At 26.3% G+C, this 27,535-nt stretch overlaps 1 protein-coding gene across 1 annotated transcript; it reads right to left on the bottom strand.

The window, feature by feature from the left end:
• Positions 1-15,671: 15,671 nt before the first annotated feature.
• LOC114124982 (major facilitator superfamily domain-containing protein 6) lies at positions 15,672-27,168 on the bottom strand. Its single transcript, XM_027988448.2, has 11 exons — positions 26,608-27,168; positions 23,058-23,442; positions 20,405-20,926; positions 19,279-19,434; positions 19,080-19,193; positions 18,907-19,003; positions 18,590-18,751; positions 18,378-18,508; positions 17,025-17,178; positions 16,847-16,941; positions 15,672-16,495 (listed from the first exon to the last, which is right to left on the bottom strand). Exons 1-11 carry the CDS (start codon positions 26,979-26,981, stop codon positions 16,406-16,408), a joined length of 2,280 nt encoding a protein of 759 aa, XP_027844249.2. The 5' UTR covers positions 26,982-27,168; the 3' UTR covers positions 15,672-16,405.
• Between the last annotated feature and the right edge of the window lie 367 nt (positions 27,169-27,535).

Genomic DNA, 27,535 nt, shown 5'->3' with positions numbered 1-27,535 from the left:
TCTTTTACACGATATACGTTGAGAGAGAGGTAGATAACCACCACCTCAATAATAATAATACCTTGAGAAATGTTGCCAAAGGTTGTAAGTAATGAAATAGTTCATAAATATGATAGTATATAACTCAGTTTAAGAGTTACAGTATTTTGTGAAACTTAGTTGTACAGATATTTATATTCATGTTATAAAAAAATGAATAATATAACATACTCATACACATAAGTCAGCGTTTTGACAATCTAAGATCGTACTGTCGAGTTACAATTATTATGAATAATATTATAAAAACATTAATTCTTCAAGTATTCGTTTTCATTATAAGATATTTAATGATTTATTATTATAAACAAAATACTTAACTTGTAACTAACATGAAAAATATTGTGGAATACCATATTGGCCTATGGTAGAAATCATGAGCATCGTGCACAGTAAAAGTATATTAACATTAATATTCACCATTTCGCGTATTCGTTTATGATGTTCTTGTATTTTTTACGGTTTACGAAAAGTATTTACATATGGTTAAGAAAACGTAAAATAGAGCTTTTAATGAAGATATTGTGATGGTAATAATCGTAGTTGGGTTTATAAAACAGAACATTACAAAATGGAAAAGCGGAGTTGATTTAAATTTTAAAACATGAGATTACTCAAAAAAAAAAAAAAAAAAACAACTTATCATAAAATCTTTTTTTTCATCCCAGCTAGATATTAATGAGTGTGATATTTTTTTTTATCTGTTAATAACATAATAGCGCGTTTTAAAATTTCAGCGTTAATTTTTTTTAAAAAAAAAGACATTTAATTTATATTTATTACATAAGATTATATAATAAGAGCATGTCAAAAAATAGTGTGAAATATTTTCTATAAAACTCCGTTAAATGTAACTGTTGATTAATCATTTATTTTCGACTCATAATTTATTATTATTTATTAGTTATCTTTGATAAATATTTAACATTAAACTTTTTTCAATATTTTTAAAATATTGTTAGAATGATAGGTACTTTATATATTTAAATTATATAGAAATTATAGTAATAAGTAGTGCAAGTATAAGAAGTTTTACATTTTTAGTGAATTTAACTACAGCTTGCAAACCTGCTATTTAAACCTAGGAGTGTTTTTCTCAAAGCAATGAATATTTTGTCTACTTTTACAGAATAACAATCAGACAATCACTCTTGATATTATCACAAACATATTACGACGATTCCATTTAAAATTCTTATCTTTTCTTATATACTTTAAAAATAAAAAACGTATTCTATTAAATACATTTTTTAAAAATATCAAATTTAGATATTTATTAACTCTTGTTTTGAATGAATACATAAATAAACTACTACACTCGAACAAATAAATATTATGTGCTCACGTGCGTGTGTAAATCGTACATGAACCAATGACTACAGAAATGTACCAGACACACACGAACTACGTTATTCATGACGCGAGAGTACAATTTGTTAAGTGTGGCCTTTGTGTGTTCCAAGTGCACTCTACCTTAAATACATAGTTACTGTGGAGCTTTTGTTTATTGGCAACTATAAGCTACTACATCGGTTTTCAACACGCGTGAAATCGAGATTTTTATATTATTAAAATGGCAACGCCTCTCAGAACTTGAAGTTTAGTATTTCATACAATTTACCTTTGTATAAGAAAAAAATCAAAAAAATTATAATATTAAACATAACATGTAGGTAGGCATCGTCATAATTCCCATTGATAAATATTTTAGACTAACCCTATTTACACTGTCTACAGAATACAAAAACAGAATAAATAAAATAATTATACTTTAGGATTTTCTACCAAATGAAAAAGTAAAATCACATTCATAAGTACATCTTGGCAATTTTTTAACAGAATTTATAGCATTTAAAAATACTTGCTTTAAGAGGGAGATAGAATAAAAAGAAATATTAAAAAACTCAGTAACTTATCTTTAAATTTGAAGCATATGGTTTTTTTTAATCAATATAAGACCATAATATCGTGTATATATTATGCAAATTATGGTTGAATTTATATTATAATATTCCAAAACAAAAAATATTTCACTACAGAACATTATTACAAGCAAATAAATAACTAGGCTAGTGTTTTTAAAATAATTGTTTTATGACAACTACAACTTAAATATGTATTTGAATGATTACCGTCTGGATAGATCGTTAGGCCGTAGCAGTATTCGGTTAGGTTAACCTATCCTATCGCTCGTGTACGAATAGATCGTATTAGAGAGCCTAGATAATTATTATATAGGCTCTTTAGATTGTATTATAAGACAACAGAAATGGTATGGTAAATATGAGTACATTATCTGCAAATAATTAAAATATCGTAGAGACAGATACACGAATTATTTTATTGGAATTCTTATATTTACATAATATAATATATTAATAATATAATACTATGGAAATCAGTCGTTATAAAAATATGGTTTTATTGAAGTAGGTCAAAATCGTAAAATTTAGATGTAAAAACGTTAGTCTTAAAAGAAGAGTAACATAAAATCGTATTTTAAACAAAAAAAAAAAAAATCTTTTACAACACTAAGTTTTCGGCGGCTACCCTATTCTATTATATCAGAAATACAAAGTAAAATATTATTATGGATATTTTTGGGGTGATGTTCTTAGAGAGTTTCGTTGTTTTGTAAAATAAAAATACGAGTTTTAATAGTTTGTTCCATTGGACTATAGGGAATTTTCTTTAAAATAGCTGTAAATTTCACAACGCATGTACGCGTTTGTTAACTTTACGGTCTATATAATATGTTTTTAATGATCAGTTGTTTTATTCAACATATAATATTCACTTTGCAAAATAGAAAAATATTATCATTCTTTTGTTTATCTAAATAAATATTTCAGATTATATAAAATGTATATGGAACAAAAAAGTTACAATAATCAATAACTTATGATTTATGAATAAAATATATGTATTATACTACATGTTATAAATTATTTTTTTGAAATTTTTTCATTTCTACGTTATATGAATATTAGATTAAAAAAATACTCAGATATTTTTATACCTACTCCAAATTTAATTTGCTAGTTTTATTTTAAATAAATAATTTTAGCCAACCATAGAATAATTTAAATGTTAAGATTTTAAGGATTTAATAGAAAAACTTACATAATTCCAATTTTTTTTATTTAAATAGGTATAATCAATAACAAAATTGTCAAAACTACAGTAAATACTATTTCATATATACCTATAATTTTCCAAGACAGTGTAATAAGGAGTTGAAATTATTAAAAGGTGATATTTTTTATAACAAAATCGTATCAAAATGATAAAAATAATAGATACTAATAAACAAAGTACGAGTACAATGCAATTTAAAGTGAATTTTAAAACATTTTTAAGAACAAAATTGCTACGAATTTGTGTGAAAACGTACACTCCGTATTATTTTACGATTTACACTACAATAATGTACCTAATGCAATAAACGATGAAATTGACAAAAGATTTCAACGGTCGCCCTGACATTTTTTTAAAACTATTTGTTCAAGACAAATATATTTGAAAAATAAATGGTTAGTTTGTTAACATAATGAAGACAATAATATGGTAATTTTGTTAAGTAAATTTTAATTGTTTTGTTCTAAAAATAGGTACTTTTTTAAATAAGTTTAAATTTAATTGTGGTAAGAATTAATATATTGAATGTATTGACATTATTATTTTTAAATATCAATAATTTCAAAAAAATTATACAATGTAGACCAACTTTACTTAAAGAAAAATAAAATGTAAAATAAAACATAATCAATATTAAATCAAACAAGTAAAAATATAGTATGAAGATTATTGATGATGACGATTGGATAACCAAAAAAATTATGACACCTAGCTGGTTAAAACTTATAACCCTGAATATTTTACCCTACAAAAGACGATGAAATAAATTTTGCATCTGTATTTGTATCTTATAATCCATTTTATAGTTTTATATTTTTGCATTTTAATATAAATCTAATTATGCTAATAAAGGTTCATACAAAAAAGTTATTCGAGTATAACATTTTAACATGTCCATTGTTATATATGAACATAATATATTGATGCATTAATAAATACACTATTTAAAAGTTCAAAGTGAGTTCTCACCATGAAATTTGAATATTGCAGTTTTAATCATAATTAAATTTAAATGTTCAAGTTAGCTATTAAATACAAATACTATGCAAAATTATTTATAGCCTATAAGTTATTTTTGTGAATTATTTTCAATTATTGAAAAAATACTCTATAAAATGGATTTCAACTTATTAATTTATCATTAAATTAAATAAATAACTCAAATATCAAAGGGAGGACATTTCAAAAGTACAGCGATAGAACTTTTTTTTATCAGATATTAAAAATGTATAAATCTCGTTAAAATTAAAAAAAAAATAATCGATTTTCGTCAATCACGTCAATTCATATTTATTCAGTCCATTATGAACTAAAAATATTTTTGAGTACAGAGTAATTTAAAATAAAACAATATTATAACGATTAGAAAAAAAAAAACAGTTTATTTATTTTAGATTTATAATAATAAATAACAATTCTGAAACTTAAAAAAAAATCTGTATCTTCAATTATACATTAATAAGACTTTTAAATATTTTTTCTACGACTATAATAATGGCTCTTTCTAACTAAAACGGTAAATGATGTGGCTGTAAAAGAAACAAAAAACGGGACATCTATCGGTATATCTATATATTTATAAATGAACACGTACACATTAGTATATTTTTTTTCCACTGGAGCTTTTATCTCATTTATATACGAATTCAGAGTGGCTTTTCTACTTTCATTATTACCATTCCTAATAGTTTACATTTAAAACTGCTTAAAATAAAACCCTATAGACTTAATTATATTTTTAAATATATTGACTTTGACTTAATAGGATAATTATTAAAAATTCATAAACATACAATAATATTAATTTATTAACATTTACAGTTATTAATACACAGCATGGCAGTAACAAATAAATAAATATATGTAACAATATTTTGTACACTCAATGGTAAATCGGGGAAAGTTGAAAAATACGAAATATGAGTCGAAGGTTTATGGTGTAGCGGTGCAACCAAATGAGAAGGGTCCTGGTATAGATCCCTCTCCCTTGGGACACATAAAATAATTTATTTAATATATTTATTTAATTTAGAACATAATATGAATAATTTATCAACTCTTATGACGAATTACCTTAGAATTGGATAGCATCGTCACTATTTTATTTTCATATCATTATTTTTAATTATTTTGTACATTAAGTTTGTAAAATTCAAATCTGTAACAGGTGGCCTGATAAAAATGCTATCTAATATATTATGAGCACATAAAAAGAAGTATGGACACCCTAGCATTGGAAAAAAAATTTCAGTTGTGCTACTGATAGCACGTAAGTATATTTTTATACAGGTATGGTACCGTGTACTTATTAGAATTTCAGTAACGAATATGAAATAGGTAGGTACTTTAAAATTTAAAATTTAAAATTTTCAGATGATACTTAAGTTTGGATCAAATATCTATATGATTATTAAAATATATTTGTATAACCGATAACCAAACCGAAGTTGAGAATTCAGATACGTTTAAAAAAACTTATAGTCTTACAAAATACAGATAAGTAATTAAAAATATCCATGTACACTTTTGAACATCAAATTATTCAAATTATTCTTGTAAATTTATGTATGTAACATAAAATGTGTATAATATTTTTTACAAAAAATACTTTAAAAAATTAGCCAAAAAAATTTTGCGTTGTTTTCAATTCATTAAAGTCGACATTTTTCTTTAATCACTTAAAAATACCACCTGTATCTAATGACTTAAGCCAAAGTTTTAAACACTTGAGAAATACACCGTTTCTCTTCCCAAAAATATGTTTTATGATAAAAACTCAGCAATGTATAATGTAATATATATAATATATATGTATAGCTTAATTGCTTAAATTCTTATACTGAACCATACTGTTGGCTAAATACTGAAGTATCCAATTCACTGGGACCGCAATATGTTACATCTTCATTGTGTATTTAAAATAATTTAAACACTAAACATTAATAGTAAAATATAAAAACTATTATTAGCCATAATTTTTTCAAATATGTTAAACATGCTTACTTATAGATTTAAACTTAAAACAATTATTGTAATGTTAATGTCAAAGTAGGCCATTATTTAAATACAATTTTATTTAGGTAAAATTTTAATAACTAATAATTGGACTTATTTTTAAACATTATTATTTGAATAATTTTTGTTAATTCTATTTGATTAAAAATTGGTTGGTTAATATACTAATTATTTTTAGTTATACGATTGGAAATTTAATTTAATTTAAAATAAATACAAAAATATTATAAACTAATATTAAACGAATACAAAACTATACATAGAGTCATAGAAAATTGTAAATAATTAAATATTTATATAAATATGTATATGTATTATGTTATTATGTATATGATATTAAATAGAAGTATCTAAGTACCTAAATAATAACAAAAATAAAAACAATATTTATAACGTAAATCTATCAAATTTTAATAAATAACTCTTATATTAACTTATTATAATTATAATTCAAATATTAACACATTATATCATATTTATTACTAAATTTTTTAATTGTTTTTTAAAATAACTCTTTCTTCAACATATCATCTGTCAGTTTGCTACATTACAATAAATTAGTCGTCGTTGCATAGAAAAATAATCTTTCAATAGAACCTAATGATGAAAGTGGTGTATTATATCGTAAAAATATTTCTTTAATTGGTGATATTACTATTTTATACTGTTTATGAAGTACTTATACATTTGAAAGAACCACTTTTAGATTTTTTTAGATTATACTATAATAAATATCATAAGATTAAACAGCTACTTTTTGAACATGTTTCATCTATCTAAATATGTGCTCTAACCTTTAAACCTCAATCTCAATACTAATTTTGAAATGTGTCTGAAAAATAGTAAAATAATCATTTGAATAATTTATTACATAAGTGATTAACTAGATAAAATTTCACTTAACTCTGGTTATGTTTTACTTTGAAAGAAATTTACTATAATAATATTATATAATATACATAATATTATGCTAGATTATGAATAAGATAAATCAGTGATTTACCTTTTAAATACATTTTACCGTGATTTGGAGTCTTCGTAAATAATTATTTGTAAACGTATATCCTTAACTAAGGATAATAATCTTACCAAAACGCTTACCAGATTTAAATTAATTAAATATTACAATAGTTGAGCAGTAAATTTATCTAGTCCTAAAGTGAAGTTTGATAGTCTTAGATGATACAGATTATAGGTATATCTTATACAGTAGATTGCATATAATACACTTTCAGTATGACCAGTCAGTGTTCTACGTATACTATTATAATCAATATAATAATTAAACAAAACACAATTAATTATTATGTACATTAAATATTAATACATACTGATCAACTGATGCCCATTATTACTTACATTCGATATGTTACAATACCCATTTTTGTAAAATATACAGCTGTACTTTTTATACTCACTTATACTTTTTGTCTCATTTCAATTTATTAGTACCTATTTCATTATCTTGTGTAAGACTTCCTCAAAGCAAACTTTAACTCAGTAACATGCATATATTATATACAAGGTGTCCCGTGAGGATTTACCCATTGCGATATCTCGTTATCTGTATTTGTTACCACTATGGTATTAAATAATTCACTGTTTTTCTAGAAACTAGAAAAAATATTAAAAATCAGGAAATTAATGAAATCAAAATGTTGAAACGTCAATATTTTCAGAAAAATTAACTCTACAGAATGGCTATCTTCGATTTTTTTGAAAATAATTAAATAAAAAAATATATTTTTTAACTTTTTTACCAAAACATTAAAATAAATTAAAACATAAAATATTTGTAGTTCTTATTCCTGTGAGTCTTATTAAAAAATCAGAATTATGATATGTCCATTATTTCAGGAGATATCGCAATGGGTAAATCCTCACGGGACACCCTGTATATAATATTATACAATATACATACATGTTCAAATATTATTTACTAATTGTTTTCTTGAAATATATTTTTATTATTTTTTTTTTTATTTAAAATTTTTAAATTAATACAGCTCAATTGTTACAAATTACAATATATCAATATATTATATCGAAAAATAAATATACTAAAGATAATAATAATATACAATTTAATAAGAATTCTTTCATCAAAAAAAATTAGAAATTTTTTGACACAAACGATTCTATCATGTTTTTTTTTTTAACAGATCTAACGTATTATCGTTATTTATTTTTTTTATAGGAATTTTTCCTATTTCAGTTAATTTTATTTTTGTGAAATGGTATTCCTAGGATAGTTTTTAATTATTTTGTGTTTAAAGACGCTTCTTTCAGATGGACATTGTATTTAAAGTATTTTATTCAATTACTTTTAAAAAAACTAACAACTTTGTTTATGATTCAGAAACAATTATATCGAACGAATTACCATCACTTTAATAATTTTACAAAGTTAAGTAATTTTCATAAGATCTTCATTAGATATTGTTCAAGTTTGATTAATATTATACTAACAGCTAAAATTATCGCTGTAGATTTTAAATTACTTAAATCTTCATTTATGGAAGATAAAGCTCTGTAAGCTAACACAAATGAAAGATTTAAAGATTTGTACATCATTTTCGACATTATCATTTGAATCTTTCATAATCAAACAGAATTTTTATCTCCGTTTTCGTTAATCTTTAAATGCTTTATCAATACAATCCTCAATTTTATTAACTTTTATTTTTGATGATTCATAACCGAAATTATTTTATTAACTCCAAAAAACCATTTAAAAGGTTATAATATACTAGTTTCTAAATGTATGCCGAATGATCTATTTAATGTATGACAATAATATTTTAAAAACTATTAACATTTTTAAAACTTTTAAAAACGTCTTAAACAGAGTATTTGGTGAAGTGATTTAAGTTATACAAATCAAATTTTGAAGTGTATTTTATTATCATAAGTATTTCAATTTAGATGAGCACAACATAATAGGTGAAGTGGTATAGAAGTTGACGAGTACTCCACAAAATATTGGTCAACTACCTACGTCGCCCTTCTAAACTTTAAATACTTGTAAGTATAATATATAAATATCGGGTTCAAAACTTGATTTTTATGTATACACCGAATAATATTTTGATTCTCAATATAAAACTTATAATGTATGTTATCATTATTCAAAAGAGTAAAATCTTAAAAATTATAACAATAAAAATAGTGAAAAATATAATTTTTTGCAAAAATTTTGTTTTTTAACGAATTCAAATTAATTTTAAAAACGTTAGTGTTTTCAAAAAAAATAAGTGTCTTACGACGAATGGATCATCCCATAATATTAGTGTTTCGTGAAAAGCTAGTACAATACGAATAACCATTCGTGCATGTTCGTAAATCGAACTCGTATGTTAAAAAAGTTAAGTCGTAGCTTCACATCATCTATAATCTACAAGACATATACATAATTATTATACACTCATGCTAACATACACACATTTAATTATTATGTATTTGTGTGTAACACCTGCGATGCTTACTCGCAAAACAGTATTGTCATTAATGTACCAAACACCATTAATTCCTAACAACCATCGAAATAATACACAGATGCACGTTTGTATTTGTAATATTATATTGTTGAAAACGATGTCGATTATAAATTATTCATCAATATTCGGCAACCCACACATGTTTTCCAATAGAACGCACTCATTTACGTAGTATATACCTACGGCTAACTATAAATTATGTAAACATATGAAAACTTATTTATCTTCAAAACAAATCAGGCATATAAAAACGAAAACAGTAGGTGTGCATTTTTTGTTCACTCGTTCTGATAGAGTCAATCAATCAGAATAATCATGCTACCAAACATAATACTCACTCCTTTTAATACTTTAAGAATAAAATTATCCAAATTATGATCCATAAAATGTTCAAGTGTAATAACAAAATATCGTATTTTTGAATTATTTGATTTTGCCTCGTTTAAGAAATATTTTATACTTCTTTTTTTTTTTAATGAAAACTATACTCTTTTCGCTGTATATTTTCAATTGAATAATTTTTTTGAACATTTTAAAATGTTGAATTCGAAATTTAAACGATAATTTTCTGAGTATAATTATCCTTAGTAGTTTTACATTATACGTATAATTTAAATAGATATAATAACGCTTAGTTTTGTGTTTATAAAACTGTAAATTTTAAAATAATCATGGTCGCAAAAATAATTTCCAAACCTACATATTATTATCATGATTCATAAACTGTTTTTCTTAGCAATTGTAACCTAATCTTATTTTAATAACTTAGAAAAACTACCCATTCGAATTTTGGTTTAGGATTTAAAGGTTATTCACTTATTCATAACAAAACCTTTAAATTAGCTTCTCAACAATTTACAATAAAAATAACTATTACTATTTGAAAAAAATTCCATCATCACAAAACAATTTTTAAATTGCATAACAAATTCGTTATAAAATATCGTTGTTAGTATTTGTAAATATGGTCTCAAAGTATATTTAAAAATTCTAAAAATCAAAATTTAAATTGAAGGAATATGTTTAAATTGGTATGAAAGATAACACGTTTAATGAAACGACTATAGATATAAAAATTATACATAATAGGTACATAATCTAGATTCCTACTCAATTTATTTTATAAATTGTTTGTGTGATATGGATATACCTATCCAAAAATTATAAGACTTTAATAAAATGATTCGGAAATTCGGTAATATTATTAATACGATTAAATAATAAATTGATATCCTTATCGTCCTCACAATCATTCAATATATATTATTTTCTATCATCTTAATAGTACCAATAAATGGCAACGTTTTATTTAAAAAATATTCATTTTTTTTTTTATGAATACTATTTTAAAAGTTAATTATTGAGTTTTAATTTTATATAGGTTCTTAATTGACATTGTAAAATTAATATTTTAGTCATATACTTAATGTAGTAAAAATCGTACATCATACTCGCAATAATATTTAGTACCAATATTGGTAATAATTGATAATAAAAATCAACATTTAATATTACGACTTAATAGAAATGAGGTCATATGAGTAATATATTTATCTACGAGTTATAAAGTATTTTTATTTTGACTATACGCATTGCCGTATTTCCTTCCACTTCAATTACTAATTTTTTCCGAGCTGGTTTTTAAAATAATGACGTCGATGAAGAAATTACGTAAATAGCTGAAGTGTCTATACGATTTAACCTAAACGCTGACATTTTATTGTCACGGATAACCTTTTTTCTTATTAAAAAAAAAACTTTATTTAAAATTAAATAATGTTTTAACCCCATTAATACTGCTGTCATGTAAACAGTATTCTTTTTTCTTATTTAGTTACAGTATATAAAATAGTTATCTCTGATACAGTAAAATAGTATTCATAATAAAGTGAATTTAAATTTTAAAGTGGCAATCAAAGAGTTAATAAAAAATAATGAAAACCTAGTTTAGTTGTAAAATTTATCTCATTTTATACAATTTTGGAGAAATCAACTTATAATAAGCTATTTAGAACTAATTTCGACAATTAATATCATACAATATTTATCATGAAAATATATTTGATGTATTATATTTTTTCATTAGCGATTTTTCTGTAGGGTGTAACTCATAATCAATGTGACTATCACTGCAATATTCTTAAATCGATGATGACGTATAAAAAAATGCATTTATTTCGTTGTGTTATTTTATATTAACCGTGTTATATTAACTTGACAAAAAATAAATAAGTATAAAATATGTGATGTATACAGAAGTGTAGTATTCCAAGTGGAAAGAGAATTCGAAGAAAAATTATTATTTTTGATAATAATATTATAGAATGTTTATTTAAAAATATTTTAGATTCTGAACTGAGTAATTAAATATTAATGTATTGATTTTACGATGATATGTTTTTTTGTGTCTGTTTACAGCATAACTTGTCAAAATAATGCTTCAATTTCAAACTTTGGGGATGGTTTCCAATGGAAAAAAGAATATCCTTGGTGCATTAGGTATAGAGGTCAAAATTAAGAATTTTCCAACAGTTTTAAAAAAAAAATCGATTTTTTTTACTCAAAAATGAATCACTGTAAATACTTGAAATTATCACCAAATGTTTATATTAGTGTTGTCAGACAACGTTGTTGTCTATGTACAGTTAAAATACTTTGGCTATTTTTGAGTTATTCATAGACAACTGAAATTTTCGATTTTTCTAAGTAATTTTTGTTTTTTGAAGTGCCGATAAAAAAATTTGAAAAACTTGAAAATTTAATACAAGGTTTCTTATAAGTTGTTCTTATTTAAGTTAAAAAAAAAATCAAAATTCATTAGTCATATTTTTTTTTTTTTATAAGCGTTTTAAGTTCAAATATTTACGAAATATGTCAAAATTGCTAAAATTCACAAGTAATTTTGTAGTTGAAAATTCATAAAATGTTTTGTATTTGTATCTAAGGTTAAAAAATTCAACACTAAGTTTTCTATAAGTTTTTCTTCAAATATCTATAGAGAAAACTCGAAGCGTCATTATAGAAAAAAAAGTTATGACTTATAACATAACTTATGAGCGTTTGAATTTAAAATGTTTACAAAATGCCATAAAAATTTATTATATTATTATAGTATTTTATTATTATATTATCATATTATTTTAATATTATATTTTATTATATTATTTTAATATTATATTTTATTATTATATTATCAAATTATATTATTATATTTTATTATATTATTTTATTATTATATTATTATATTGTTATAATATTATATTTTATTATATTATTTTATTATTATATTATTAAATTATTTTATTATATTATATTATTATATTATTTTATTATTATAATATTATTATTTATTATATTTTATTTTATTTATTTGTTTAACGATTTTAATTAATATACTTTGTTGTAATTCAAAAAGATATGTCGTAGATACTTGAAAATTTTACCAATTATTTAAATTGCATTTTTTTTAGATGATTTAATTTTTAAATATTTCGCTTATTTTAAGAATATTTATAGGCATTTGAAATATTCGTTTTTGTTTAGATTTTTTTTTATAAATATCGATAACATTTTTTTGACTGAGTCAAAATACTTTAAAATTTAATACAAAGTTCCTCATAAGTTATTCTTATAGTGATTTAAAAATTATAAGAATACATAGGCGGAAGGTCAAATATTGACAAAATTCGTGAAAATCATGAATACTTGCAAAATTGTTTTGTAGTTAAAATTTATAAAAAATTTTGTATAAGTAGCTAAGAATTGAAAATTTAATACAAGATTTTCCATAATTTAGGCTTACAATAATTATAAAAGCGTAAGAACGTTGGCCGATTAAAAAAAAAATTATTAATTTATTTTTATGAAATCCAAAATTTACTCATAAAATAACGAGTTACTATCAAATAATTTTATATTTTTGTTATAGTTAAAAATTACTAGTAGAAACTCGAAACACACACCAGCTGTTTACATTGACATTTTCTGTACCAAATTTAATTTTTAAATCAGGTCATTAAAGTATAAGCTACCTTTTTCACCATTCAATTTAAAATATATATCCTAGGCTGACACATCATCTCCGTTCAGAATCGTTTTTCGTATACAATAATACCTATCATTAGATTCGAATTTAACACTATTATATAATATTGATCCACATGTCATCTAATGTACAGCAGAGCAGTATCCAATTGACCACGCTTTTTTTCATATTTATCTTATAAATTAACTATGTCTCTGTGCATTTTTTGACAATAATTTTCATAAAAGTGTGCAAAGTTGCTCCTTAAACAGCAAGTATAGAATAAAGTATAGGTAATATATTTAATACGTTAATTTCTTGGAAAATCGGGAAATTTATTTAAAGTGTAGTGTGGATTTTTAAAGTAATACAATAAATAATTTTTTACTTATGTCATACTTTTTACCACGATAAATATTGAGTGATTTTACATGTATTATATTTTAAAAATCTTCACTAAAATATTTATATTTTAATATTATGGACCAATAATTGATTTATCAATTAATTAACATACACTCTAAATACCTATAGGTACAAAAACTAATATTTCTATTAAATTTCATGTTAACTTTTTTGAAATAATTCAAGTTGACTAGACAAAAATTTTCACTATAGTTGGAATTTATCCAGAAAATTAAGTAGGTAGCAATTTTAAGCTTTCGAATCCAATAATTTTTTCGTGGTCAATTCTAAAATGAAATATTTTCAATTAATCAGTTTTATTTCTTGGCAAGTATTTGAAAAATTATTTTTAATACCGTAATCGTTAAGAAAAATATACATCTATATTTCAAAACAATTCAGTGGTGTGTTATTGTCTATATTATTTGATATTCAACACGGGTTATTAGTGCTCTACTGCTCTCTTCAACAAAAATTTTTAAGTAAAATTCTAACTAGATTTTTGTTTCACTCTAAGTGTAAAAAAAAAAAATGTGTCAATGCATAACCTTTCAATCAACCTTCTTGAAAGTTATGTATATATTGTATATACTACACATGTGTATGCGTATAAAATTGTATAACCGTATTCGCTGTACATATTTTATATGAGGAACGTCTGTGTTTGAGTTCAGAACACCATGTAAAAGTAGAGTATAACATTTTAAATGTATCATCCACAATTCACTTTCCATCATTTTGAGATAATAATATAATTAAATTAAATTCCAATACATCAAAACAATTTTTTTTCATTTCTATCCAATACTGTTTATTATTTCTGCAAGAGTATCTTTTATATTAAAAAATGTATACAAACATGTAAAAAGATTTTTGTAATGACACCAATAACATAATAGTTTTTTTTATTACTATTATTAATTTTTACAATTATTAGTTTAAGTACATTTAATAATATAGCAATGCTGATAGTAATATTGTTACGTTTAAAATTTTAATAAAACATTTCAACATTTTAACAAATGTATACATTATTTTGTGAAACATCAGAAATTCAAATTATTAACTCTTGTTTTCGTTTATATACAACTCAATTTTTAAGTTTTAGTAATAATTATATGTAATATTTTTAGAATGAAATTCAACGATTGGATAATATATATATAAAAGAAATTAAAAAATAGTTGTCTATTTTTATCGATAAATTGTAATATTTCATTAAAGCGTAATGCAAAGTAATAAATTCTTAAATATTTGTTTATTACAAATCTTTTAGATTAAATATTCTATTCCTTTATTAATCGAGATCGGATAAAATGTGATTAAAGTATTGAAATTGTCTAGTTTATATACACGAATATTATCGAAACGTATACAATGTAATATTATTAAGAATAAACTTTGAACCTGTACTAACAGGTATAAGGTACGTTCCTAATGTTCCTATAGAATTTGCAGTATCTAAATAAATAAATGGGAAATGTGGTACAGATTATATTTTGATGAAATAATCTGGAATTATGTTTACTTTTCAAAAAGAAAACAATCTTATTTTTATTTAAATTTATTATTATTTCAGTAAATTTTCGGTCACTGTCATTATATTTTACTAAGTTCATTATCGAATGAAATCATCGTAAATCATATTATATATAATATTATGGTATTTCCGTACACTAATAAATTATTCCTTTATATAAATCGAAATTCCCGTGTTATAACAATTTTAAATTATTCAAAATAAAACGTGCAAACTTCATTTTGATATGATATAGTTAAATTCGTGCAAATTATAATAATAATAATATTTTTAACACAACATTGAATAAATTAACCTTATCACAAAAGCATACTTCAATAACATAGTTTCCATTTTCCGTATCAGGAATTGTTATGCGCAATCTTCCGCTTACGTAAATAACATTACTTTCGTCAACAATATTTATTTTAGGCTTGGTATTTACGAGTATAGGAATAATAAAAAAAAAAAAAAAAAATTCTTAAGACAATAATATGTTTGCTACGTTTATATAGGTATCAATATAAGTAAAAATGTATTAATGTGTATTTTATATTTTTTAGTTAATATTATTATTATTATTATTGCTAAGTCTCAAAAGTCATAAAATAACAAACTTGTTTTATTACTCATAGGTTAGGTACTAAAAACAGGAAAAAAACAACGCCACGTTGCTTCTCACGTCAATAACATTATTAAGAAAAAACGATTCTCTGACAGTACGCCAGAAGAACAAATGGAGAAGAATCGCGTACATCTGAATCACAATTACCATTGATATAATGGCGAGTTTCTTTTCAGTGGTTCTGGACTCATCAATTCTGAAGTTACCGAATGTTTCTGTAAGTCGTTGCACATCTAAAATCAGAAAAAAATATTACTTATGATCTGACTTATACAGCTGGCGGTAGGTGACGAAATATTGTAGGTATGTTCTAACTGGTAATTCATAAATAAAAATGTAAATCGTGGACTCGTTTATAAATAGCAAATAACAAATTGTTTAGTTTACTATAATTGATTCAATTTTGCATATCAATTTATTCTAAGATTTTTCGAAATAGTAGCTACTTTTGAATGTGTAGATTTTCTGATTAGAATTATATAAGCATATAAGTATATAGCATAGTTAACTATAAAAATGTCATCTCTGATATATCTCATCTCATTTCATATTTAGTTTTTAAATTTCAGCAGGTGCCGACTTACCGTATATTGTTTTTGTATACACTCGTCTGTGTATGAGGTGCCGTGGTTAGTGGGTTGTTTGTAACCGTTATTTTGTCGGAATGGATTTGTCGCGCCTTCAACAAAATATCAAATAATCAGTAAGTATATTAGTAATTACGAAAACTATTTCGATTGACAATTTATAGAGAGGTAGTACCTTGTGGAATATTTAAGTTACTGCCAGATGTGTGCGTGGCGCCATAACCATGGTTTTCTGTTGCCAGATCTTGTAGTTTGTTACTCGACAAGCCTCTCGGTAAAGGATTACTAGGTACGCCATGTGGTGCTAAATGAGCTGTTTCTTCAGCCACCTACAGAATACAGATTACAATATAACTACTTCTCATAAATTTTTATCATATTTTATAAATCTATCAGATTAAATTAAACAAATTATATGTTGGTATTAATTTAGAAATTGACACCTCTAACATAATATATCAAATAATACATATAATATTATGTAGATTTTAGTTAAATTATATTTGTCCATACTCTACAATTAGTTTTTCAAAAACTTGATTGCATCAAGTAGGTAAGTACCAACATCAATCCATCCAGTACCTAATGGTCATAGATAGCCAAGATCAACAAATGGCAAATTAAAAGGAAGAACTATTGATGTTTAAAACAGACATTGCAAAAAAAAATGTTGACTGTGTCTATAAATAGAACAACTAGAAGTTCAGTTTGGCCAGAACATTTACCCCAAGCATAAGACTATTAATCCTATAAGTATATTAAATCATTATTAAAGTTTCCTGTTTATTTTAATTTTAATTTTGATAAAGTCGTTATGTTGTTATATTATGTAATACTATTATATTGTTATGAAATTATTGTCTTTATGAGACAAAAATTGTTTTACTTTATAAAGTTTACTATTGAATTTTAAAAAGTAAAATGTTTGTAAATTAATTTTAAAATAATTTAATGAAAGTAAAAATATTTTATAAGTATTTTTTTTTATACATTTTTAATGAAAAATTTTCAAAAAAAAAAGATACAGAAAACAATTTAACTGAAAAGCCATGTTAGAAACTTTTTTTACCTCTCCAGTAAAGTTATTTAATTTTTGCGATTTGTGTTAATTGACTTTTGTAACAATATTATAGTCTCAAGTAATAATCATTTCAATTTATATTTACAATAGAAATTATTAATATTTATCAATAAATTTTAATAGTTAAAAAATGTTTGAAGTACGCGTAAGGCGTAAGGGGCTCTCTTACAATTTTACCATAATTATTATAACCCAAATATATATATACCTATTATTGGTAAAAATAAATTTTACTAAGGAACGAAATAGAGTCATTTATGTAAACGAATGAAATGTAGTATAAATAAAAATAAATAAAGGTCATCCACGATATTGATTTTAATAATTTACCTGAAATAAATTTAATATCAGATTTAACCCAGGTTTTGATATGATATACGTAACAAACTGATAAGTTAAAGTAAATTTCCTTAGTATTAATAAACAGTATATATACGAATAATTCACCTGATGTGGATCTTCAGCAACAGGTAATTCTGACACGAACCCAGTGTCCTTTCTGTAGAAATTAATAAAAATAAATGCTCCTAAAACGAGCGCGCAAACGAATCCATATCCTCTAAACGTGGTTGTTGTTCCTGTACAAAAATTATCGATGAAATCAAAATTCTAAAAATACCATATTAATTACAATCAGCAACATAATATAGTTAATTTACCAAAGTACGTGACAAACCATCCACCGATGACCGCACCACATCCTCTGCCCAATCCGTGATGAATGCCTTGCAAAACACCTTGAGCCGAGCTTCGCAACTGTTGTGGTGTATTATGGGCTATGTATGAACAGCAAGCAGCCCAGACGGCCGCATGAGTTATGCCTAAAAAATAATATTATATTACCATACTAGATATAATCAAGCTGTATCGATAATTAAATTGTTCACAATACAGACGATGTTAGCTGCGTTATGTCAGCTTAGATCAGTATTAATATGTCACCAACATATTGATAAAAATTAACGATTTTATTTACCTTGCATGAACTCAAAGGGCAATACCCACCATGGGTTCTTCAGCCAAGAGATGTACAAGAAACGCAATATGTTGCCGACGAGTCCCAGACACAATACCTAAACACGATAAATCGATCTTGACTAACAGGACAAGTAACTATACTGTCAATATAAAATATTAAAATTTTCATACTTTGACGTGCCCCATTTGGCGAATGAGTTTGAAACTGAAAAAGTACGCAAATATCTCAGAAATGTGATTGATAACTGAAGCCACACCAAAAAGCGTCGGAGATCCGCCATAATCCTAAACAAAGGTTGTGATACATTACAACAAAATCAATAATTATTATCAGGGGTCACATCCGGTCGTTAGCGGTATTTTCACTCACTTGCAAGTGCCAAAACAGAAACGTGAATATTAGTCCAATACCGAATCCCATGAACCACGATACGAACAAAAAAGATCCGCACTTCAAGTTAGCGAAATATTTCAATACCGTAATCCATTCTGGAATTTTTTTCGTTGTTTGAGCGAAGATTTTAGTCTGAAATATAATATTATAATGACTAATGAGTAAGTACCTAATATACAAGAGTGATTAAAATGATTGTAATTTTTATTATAATATGTATGATTGTAGGTTTCTTTAAATACTTGAATAATTTTCAATACCTTTTTTGGTGAATAAGTATTTAATTCTATATTATGTATTCTTTTCAAAGTATTTGTATCTTTATAAAGCTCATCGTAAATCATGAGCCATAAAATAATAACACAACTAAATTGTGTGGTATTTATGATTTTGTTATGGTATACTCGTATTGTGTATACATATTTTGATGAATTTAATTAGTCTAAGAATATACTTAACAGCTAATGTATAATATTAACTATTAAGAATACTTGGAATACCTATTTATAAGTATTCAAAATTCTTGAATAACACTAATTTTATAAAATATTCAACATTTCATTTAAAATACTTATAAAGAGCATTTTTATCCAATTTAGTGTGGATCACTATAACATAAGTAACTAACAATTAATTGCATTTTAAAAACGTATACGAAGTAAAAACATTTTGTAGTTTCTAAAATATAATTTAAAACTGTCAATTACAATGTATTATGTTTATTGTTTATAATAAATTTTTAAATTAATATGAAACGTTTATTCATAATTTTTATTTTATATACATTTATATAACATTTAATGTTTAGTTTTGTTAAAACATTGGTATAAACACTGATATTTTTTGATTTGCAATACATAAAATATGATATATTATTTATATATAAGTAATAAAAACTGTAACTAAAATAAATAATGCTATAAATAATTTCTTAATGAAAATTTTAACAAAAGATTTTAATTGAAGTATTTTTTTAGAACATGCACCTCAAATTATTTTATTTGTGAATTATATTCTATCTTTTTATTAATCAAGTAATTTTTAATTTTTAAATACTTTTAAAATTAATTTTACCCAAGTATTCGACAAGTTATCAACTTACCTTTAAGCTCGATTCTCCGCCACCGCCTTCTGGGAGATCGGGTGGCCTGGGTGGCAAACCCGCGACGTTGGGCGCTAAGGACGGGAGGTTCAACTGTTGCGCCAACTCTTGCTGAAGGTAATCGTCCCGTGTCGGAGCCGCTCCCTTCTCCATCATCATTACCGTCTGTTCTGTTTCGACCGTCACGTCTTCGTATCGGAAGTTCATCTGCGTGGCAGTGATCAGGGCGGCGCCCATAAGCACAGAGAACGTAGCAAAGCAAATGGTGTAGTTCTTCTCGCGGTCCTGCGGACCGTCGCATGGATGATCCGGAAACGCGGTCGAATGGTCCAGTGCTATACCAACAAAAAACATGGCCAAGCCCCAACCCAACGATCCAAACATTCTTTGGTGTCCGTATTTATCAGCGTCAGTGCCCAAAAGTGTGATAACGGCCGAGTCAGCCAACGTGATGGCTGGAGCGCTGAAGAACTCGCCTATCATGACTAGGAGCAATAGCAAGAAAAACACTTTCTCGATATCCTGCAATAACAAATACATGTTTTGTAAGCGATGAGACAGAAAATCAATTTTATTACATTTCATATCGATACTATATAAACAGATATAATTATATAGGATAGTTATGTCTAAGTAGAAATTCATCTGTTATAAAACAAAATTTAATTTAAATATTATTATAGTAGGTATAATTTATTTTATTAATAGATATATTTATACCATTAAAACAAAATTAACTATAAATATTATTACAAAGGGTTTTTTCACTTTTTGGGCAGAAAATTCCATCTCAATCAATAAAATTATACAAATGATTTAAAATGTTGACGGCTTAGAACTGATTAACAGTATTGGACGTTGGTTTAGTATTTTGTAATATATGTATATAATATATACAACTTTCGATTTAAACTTTCGACAACTGTTTTAGTAAAAATTAATTTTTGCAACATTTCTGTAATAATTTTATATTATGGAAATTATCAAATACTTAGTTGCCTACTTAATCCCCGTGTAAATACATCTCTAAAAAAGCAAAAAATTAGCATAATAATAATATATATGTAAAACATATAAACTGCTGTTGACAGCCATCGTATCCTAGCCTTAAGTGCTTAAAACTAAGTCTAAAAAGGTTATGTTTTGATAAAGTAATTGATATTTACTCTTTAGTTGAAATGTACTTTTTCGTTTATTAGCGGGAAAGAGATAATAAGTTTATCTTAATTTACATATTCTGAACATTTTTGAGGAAATAAAAATGTATACATTCTATACTATTAACCGCAAACAGTATGATCCATTTAATGTAAAATAAACACTCATTACCTTTTAAATTATTTTGAATAGTTACAAAATAATATTTTTTGTTATTATTATTTATTTTTATTATTTTTTAACTTTTTACGCTTTTATATGATAATATAACTTTTAATTTCATATTCCAAAACAGAATATTATTTTAAATATTTAATCAATAAGAATCAAGTTTAGGACAAGAATAATTAAAAAGTTAAAACTTATAAATTATAAGTATTTAAACTTTATAAAAGCAGAGTAGTATAGATCAACATTTTGCAAGAATATCTCTGTAACAGTCCACTCTACTCATCTAAACTTTAAATAATTCATAAACTACTCGTTCGAATTTAAATTTGCATACATCGAAGTACTCTAAAAAGTATTCTACTTCGGTACAATGAATTAAAAAATATGTTGTCATTAAAAAAAAAAAACATAACCTTAAGGTTATATTGAATGTAAAAAATTATTAAGGTAAAATACGTAAGTAGTTATATAGTATATTACACAATATACATATATAATATATAACACCCTAGTTGTGAAATTAATTTTCATCAAAATGTTAGTACTCTATAGTTTATACAATTAAGATATTTACTAATTATTAATTAGATTAATAAAATTAATTAATAAAATAACCTTTTAATGGTAATCTTAAAATAAAATCATATCACATGAATAGTGAAAAAAGAGACTAAGTAATAAAAACCCAAAAACTAACCCTTAGGTAGATGTTTCTGAAAACACAAAGGCATTTAATTATGTATTCGTATTCGAGTTGTTACATCTTTTAGTATGTAGTGAATAGGTAGGTTCTCAAATGTCACTCGATATATGAGGTCAAGAGACTTGTAATTTTGCTAAATAATAAAAATTTGATAGCATGAAAGATATTAAATTTCAACATCAACCACAAAAGGGGTTTCAAAAGAAAATGTTTACACAATTTAGTATATTTAAATGATGAGCATCTACTATTTAAACAGCAGAAACTGAGATTTGGTTCCGTCGATAAGATTGAATGTTTCAGCTATTGGATTAAAGATGAAGTAGTTTAAATGTGTGATAAAAAATAATATATTATCTTTGCTGTCACAAATGTATTACGTTTTATAAAAAAAGATACTAAAATAAAATTATTGTTTTTTTCGAAAATCTTCATAACTTTAAATAATGTTGAGTACAATGTTTAAACGAGTTATGTATTTCTATATTTTCGTTAGGGCGTGTGAAGATTTTCAAACGAATTACAAGTGACAAAATTATGACTATGGCCGATTTTTATAGTGAAAAAAATCCTGAAATAATTTATATTATCTTATTTTATCAGATTGGTTAAGGTACTTACTTCTATCGTGTACACGATGTGGCTGTATATGGGCATGACCAAGTTGTAGTGCTGTTTCTCGTTGTAGTTGGAGGCGAATTTTACATCCAATGGGGACCGGCCGGCCGTAAACCTAGGTCGCACGCCACGAGTCCGGCGTATCACGGGCGTTGACAAGTCCGGCACTTCAAAGTCATTGATGTCTTGGTCGTATTTAATGAAATCTGTCACCGAAGACACATCCCGCTTGTACACTTTGGGCGCCATCGGCGTTTCCAGCATATAAGTTGACGCGTTTTTTTTCACAATACATCTCGTAGCCGGTGGCTGTATGAAGCCCAACGGTAACGTAAAAATAATCCAACATGAAAGCGAAGCCAATAATAACATTTTCCCCTTGCGCCATCTACAAAAAAAAATATCGTAATATCGTATAAGTATACATATTATTTAGTGTTAAAATGTTATACTATGACGCAAACATATTTTATTCATAATCGTATCACTTTTCAATCCTCGTGTCATCGACGGAGGGTTTAAAAGCATTTACAATTTTTATGAATTTCTACGCTTTGGGTGCAGTGTGCGTAGGTAATTCGTAAAGGTATTTATTATTAATGTGAAAAAAAAATACATTTCATCATAAGACTATATACGTATATTATGACAAACGTGATTAACGTGAAAAATGATATCCACCAGTCTCGCGAGGGTTTGTATTTTAACACTAACCACGCAGTACGATGTTATCATTGATGATATAAAAGGTTCTGCGACTTGAGACGATAAATGAAACCATTACGAGACTTTTACAGTCAAAATTACACGGTCATAGGTTTATTAAATAACATTTTGTGCTATTGATAAATGTAATCAGATTCGCCGTTACTGAATTTTCTAGCCGTGGGCTATAACCCATAAATTTCTGTTGGGTTCACCACGGCGGTATTGTAGAGTATATTTTTGTTTTTACATTACCAAATATGATGAATAGTAAAATTAATAACATATCTTTCCTTTTTGTAGCTGGCTTTTTTCTTTGTTTAACAATACATAATAATTATATAGGTAACTAAAATAAAGCAGAATCTAATTTAATTATATATATATATATAAATATATATACTTATGGAATCAGAAATAAATCAATAACATGATTTATTTCATTATTTTACATGACACGTATATGAATAGTAAACAATTTACTACGTTTGTATTATTTAAATCATACATTGTTGAAAAAATTAAACTCTAATACACATCATTGGTGTGAATGCATCGTTACTCGAAAATATTTATTTAAATCGATTTTCTGTCATACTAAAAATGTAGAATCTTCCATGTAAAATTTAATTTTAACTGTAGTAGGTATATAAATAACATAGGTTCTACTACTAAAATATATCACATAATGTATATTATACCTATTTTACTTTTAATATTAATTGTACTTTCATCTTAATATGATGTATTTTTATATTGAAAAAGGATTTGTAAATATTTATTTTTAATTATTTAATTTAAAAATAACACGTTGGGTTATAGTATCGAACGTTCATCTCGGTTGAAATTTTCATTAAAGTAGGTCAATTCGTCAATTTACATGCAGTGTGTATTGTAGATGTGTTAGTGCATTACACTCATTTTTAATCTAGAATATTATATTTCTGCATAACTCAGAGCATTATCACTTAGTTATGACTATTTCAGTGATACAATATATATATATATATTAAATGTGTTTATAAAATGCATATAAAACATTCTAAAAAATAATAATAATAACGTAAATGAAAATAATGTAGAATAAAATTTCTTTTTATGATAACAGCATTACATATTATACTTTAATTAAAACTCTTTACTGAGTCATCATTAATGTGATAAATGTAAATAGTTTCAGATTAAAATATATAAATACTTATCTAATATCGACAAATGTATACAACATATTACACTATTAAATAAAACTATTTTATAGTAGGTCCATTCAGAACTACTGGCTGCATTAAATCATATAAAATGCCGGATTACTTGAACAAACACTAAACATTTAATGAATCAATAATTAGCTAATGGTACCTTGAACATGTTTTAGTAGCCTGCGACTGGTCCATTAAATTTTATGGAACCATTAAATTAATCAATTTGTCAAGAAACCGTCGTGAGATGTTCGAATTTTTACATTAATATGTTTTATCAGTGACAAGCGTATAGACGATGGTATAAAATAAAATCTAATACAATAAAAAAAAAACCCTAAACATTTTCCCTCTATAGTTTGATAGTAAATTATTGGAATAGTATCTTTAAGATTAATGTATGTACCTCAGAAATACATATTTTTAATTAATGGAATATAATGCCTACTATTATTATTATTGTGATGATAACTGATTTTACAATGAGCCCAGTAAACGAAATCGTTGTACTGTTAAATAAGCATTCAACATTTACTCTGTTTGGCTTACACGGTAACAGACAGTAACAGTGTATTAGGGAGAGATTTTTAAGCCCATTGAGTCGTTTGAATATATGTGCAATGTATGTATTAGTATTAAAACGTAAGACTCTTATCAATAACTAAAATATACGTGAACGATTATTGATGGTTGCCTTTAAGCTTAAAAATATAACTTAAGGTGCATTGAATAAATATGTACTTATTATATTGGTTAAAATCGACTAAATCATACAACTCTTTCAATTCGTTCGTAATCCGTTTCTATGTACCATACGGCAAGCGTATTATACCGATGATAATATAATTATTAAGCAAATACATTACTCATTTCCAAAACAATAATATTTTAACCATTGCATACGTATATTAAACTTAAGAACCATCTGGTGTGCTTGTTAACCCGATTTAAATTATATCATAATAATGCGTGTCCAAACAATTTAAATACACACAAACAATAATGAGTTTAGCATGATTGAATCGAGGATTGAAGGAGATCTTATCTACCGGACGGTAGAAAATATCGTATCGATCTTCTAGTTCCCATTATCAAACGCAGTGCGTGACTTACATTTAGAAACCTTTTCATGAATCGATGATCCTACCGGATCGACCATGAAATTTCGGAAAACGTAACAAAACAATAATAACAGTATTATATATATATACACTTGTTGGACAGCGATGTCAAATTACGTCAAATTAATGAAAGGATTAGGAACGTCTTCGCAATAAGTTCCGGAATCGGAAGGGTCGAGAATATTGTTTCGGATTTTCAACGTCTAAGTGAGTATCAGATGTGCGTTGGTGAGGGTATATGTGGGTCGTGAAACGCACTCGGTCGACGGTGGGGAGGAACGGGTAAAAATCGATCGGAGCCGTTTCCACACTTAACGACGGCGGCGGTCATACACGCGCCGCATAACAATACTTAAACAACATTTTTATTTTGGGAATTTCGGAAAAAATGTTACTCTTTAGTGTATTGGGTATATATACGATTTTTTAGTGTAAATAGGTCAACGGGATTACGGTATTCAAACCGAGTTCAAAAATAATATAAGATCGCGACTTGCGAGGTATTAATTATTATCTATTATTTATTACCTGTCAGCCAGACCTCCCCAGAACGGGGCGGCCAGGAACTCGACGAACGGCCGGGACCCGATGAGCAGACCGCACTGGCTAGGGTTCATGCCCATCTGCTTGAAGTAGACGCCCATCAGCGGAAACAGGGACCCGAACGCCGAGTAAAAGAAGAAGTAGAACGTCTTGACGGTCAGGAGTTCCTGGTCGACGGATCCGAATATCAGTTCGATGAGATCCGACTTGCCTCGTATCCTGTTGGTCGAGTCCTTGGGCTGCGGATAGTGTTCCGGGTCCACCTCGCCGAGCGCCTCGGGGTCGACGCGGGGCCGGACACCGGCCGCGGCCAGCGCGGGCCCTCTGGCCTCGCGGGGCACTTCGTACTGCGACGCCATGCCAACAGCAGTACGGCGTCAACCGTTGACCTACTGACCGACTGACTGACTGACTGTGTCGGACCGACCGGCCTACGACACGAACCTACTGATGTACCGACAAGGCTACGACAACGGTGCACACGGCCAGACCGTGGACGACAACGGGACGCGCGTTACCTGACCCTCGACTACGTCGTGTGTGGCGGCAGAGGGGACGCCGCGTGACGCGCTGCACTCGCCGAGGGGGTCGGCCGCGGAAAGACGGTGCGCGCGCCCACGCGCCAGTGCAACCCTCGTCGACAAGCGGAAAAACGCCGCTGACTACACGATAAAATAATCGACGAAAACAGACCGACCGACAGACATGGAAATTAAATATATACCGCCTGCATCCCTTCCGAGAACACGTTGAACTGCTTTAACTGTTTTGTCAGTTTGTTATAATCATATATAGGTAGTCGGATTCGATTTTTACGATACCACAATGTAGGTATGCAAACGTGTGAACAAAAAGTAGGTAATTAAAACACATGATTTGACCTCGTAGGTTCACGGACGATGAATGTGTTTTT

Source organism: Aphis gossypii, chromosome 1 (genome assembly GCF_020184175.1).
Source record: "Aphis gossypii isolate Hap1 chromosome 1, ASM2018417v2, whole genome shotgun sequence".
NCBI classification, from domain to species: Eukaryota; Metazoa; Arthropoda; class Insecta; order Hemiptera; family Aphididae; genus Aphis; species Aphis gossypii.
This window is presented reverse-complemented; position numbering and strand designations above follow the sequence as displayed.

Excerpts from the sequence above, each read along its gene's own strand:
- LOC114124982 (XM_027988448.2), bottom strand. The coding sequence starts at position 26,981 with ATGGCGTCGCAGTACGAAGTGCCCCGCGAGGCCAGAGGGCCCGCGCTG. Across the intron at positions 18,752-18,906 it reads GCCCTTTGAGTTCATGCAAG|GCATAACTCATGCGGCCGTC; the intron begins GTAAATAAAATC and ends ATTATTTTTTAG. Across the intron at positions 18,509-18,589 it reads ATGGTTTGTCACGTACTTTG|GAACAACAACCACGTTTAGA; the intron begins GTAAATTAACTA and ends ATTTTTGTACAG.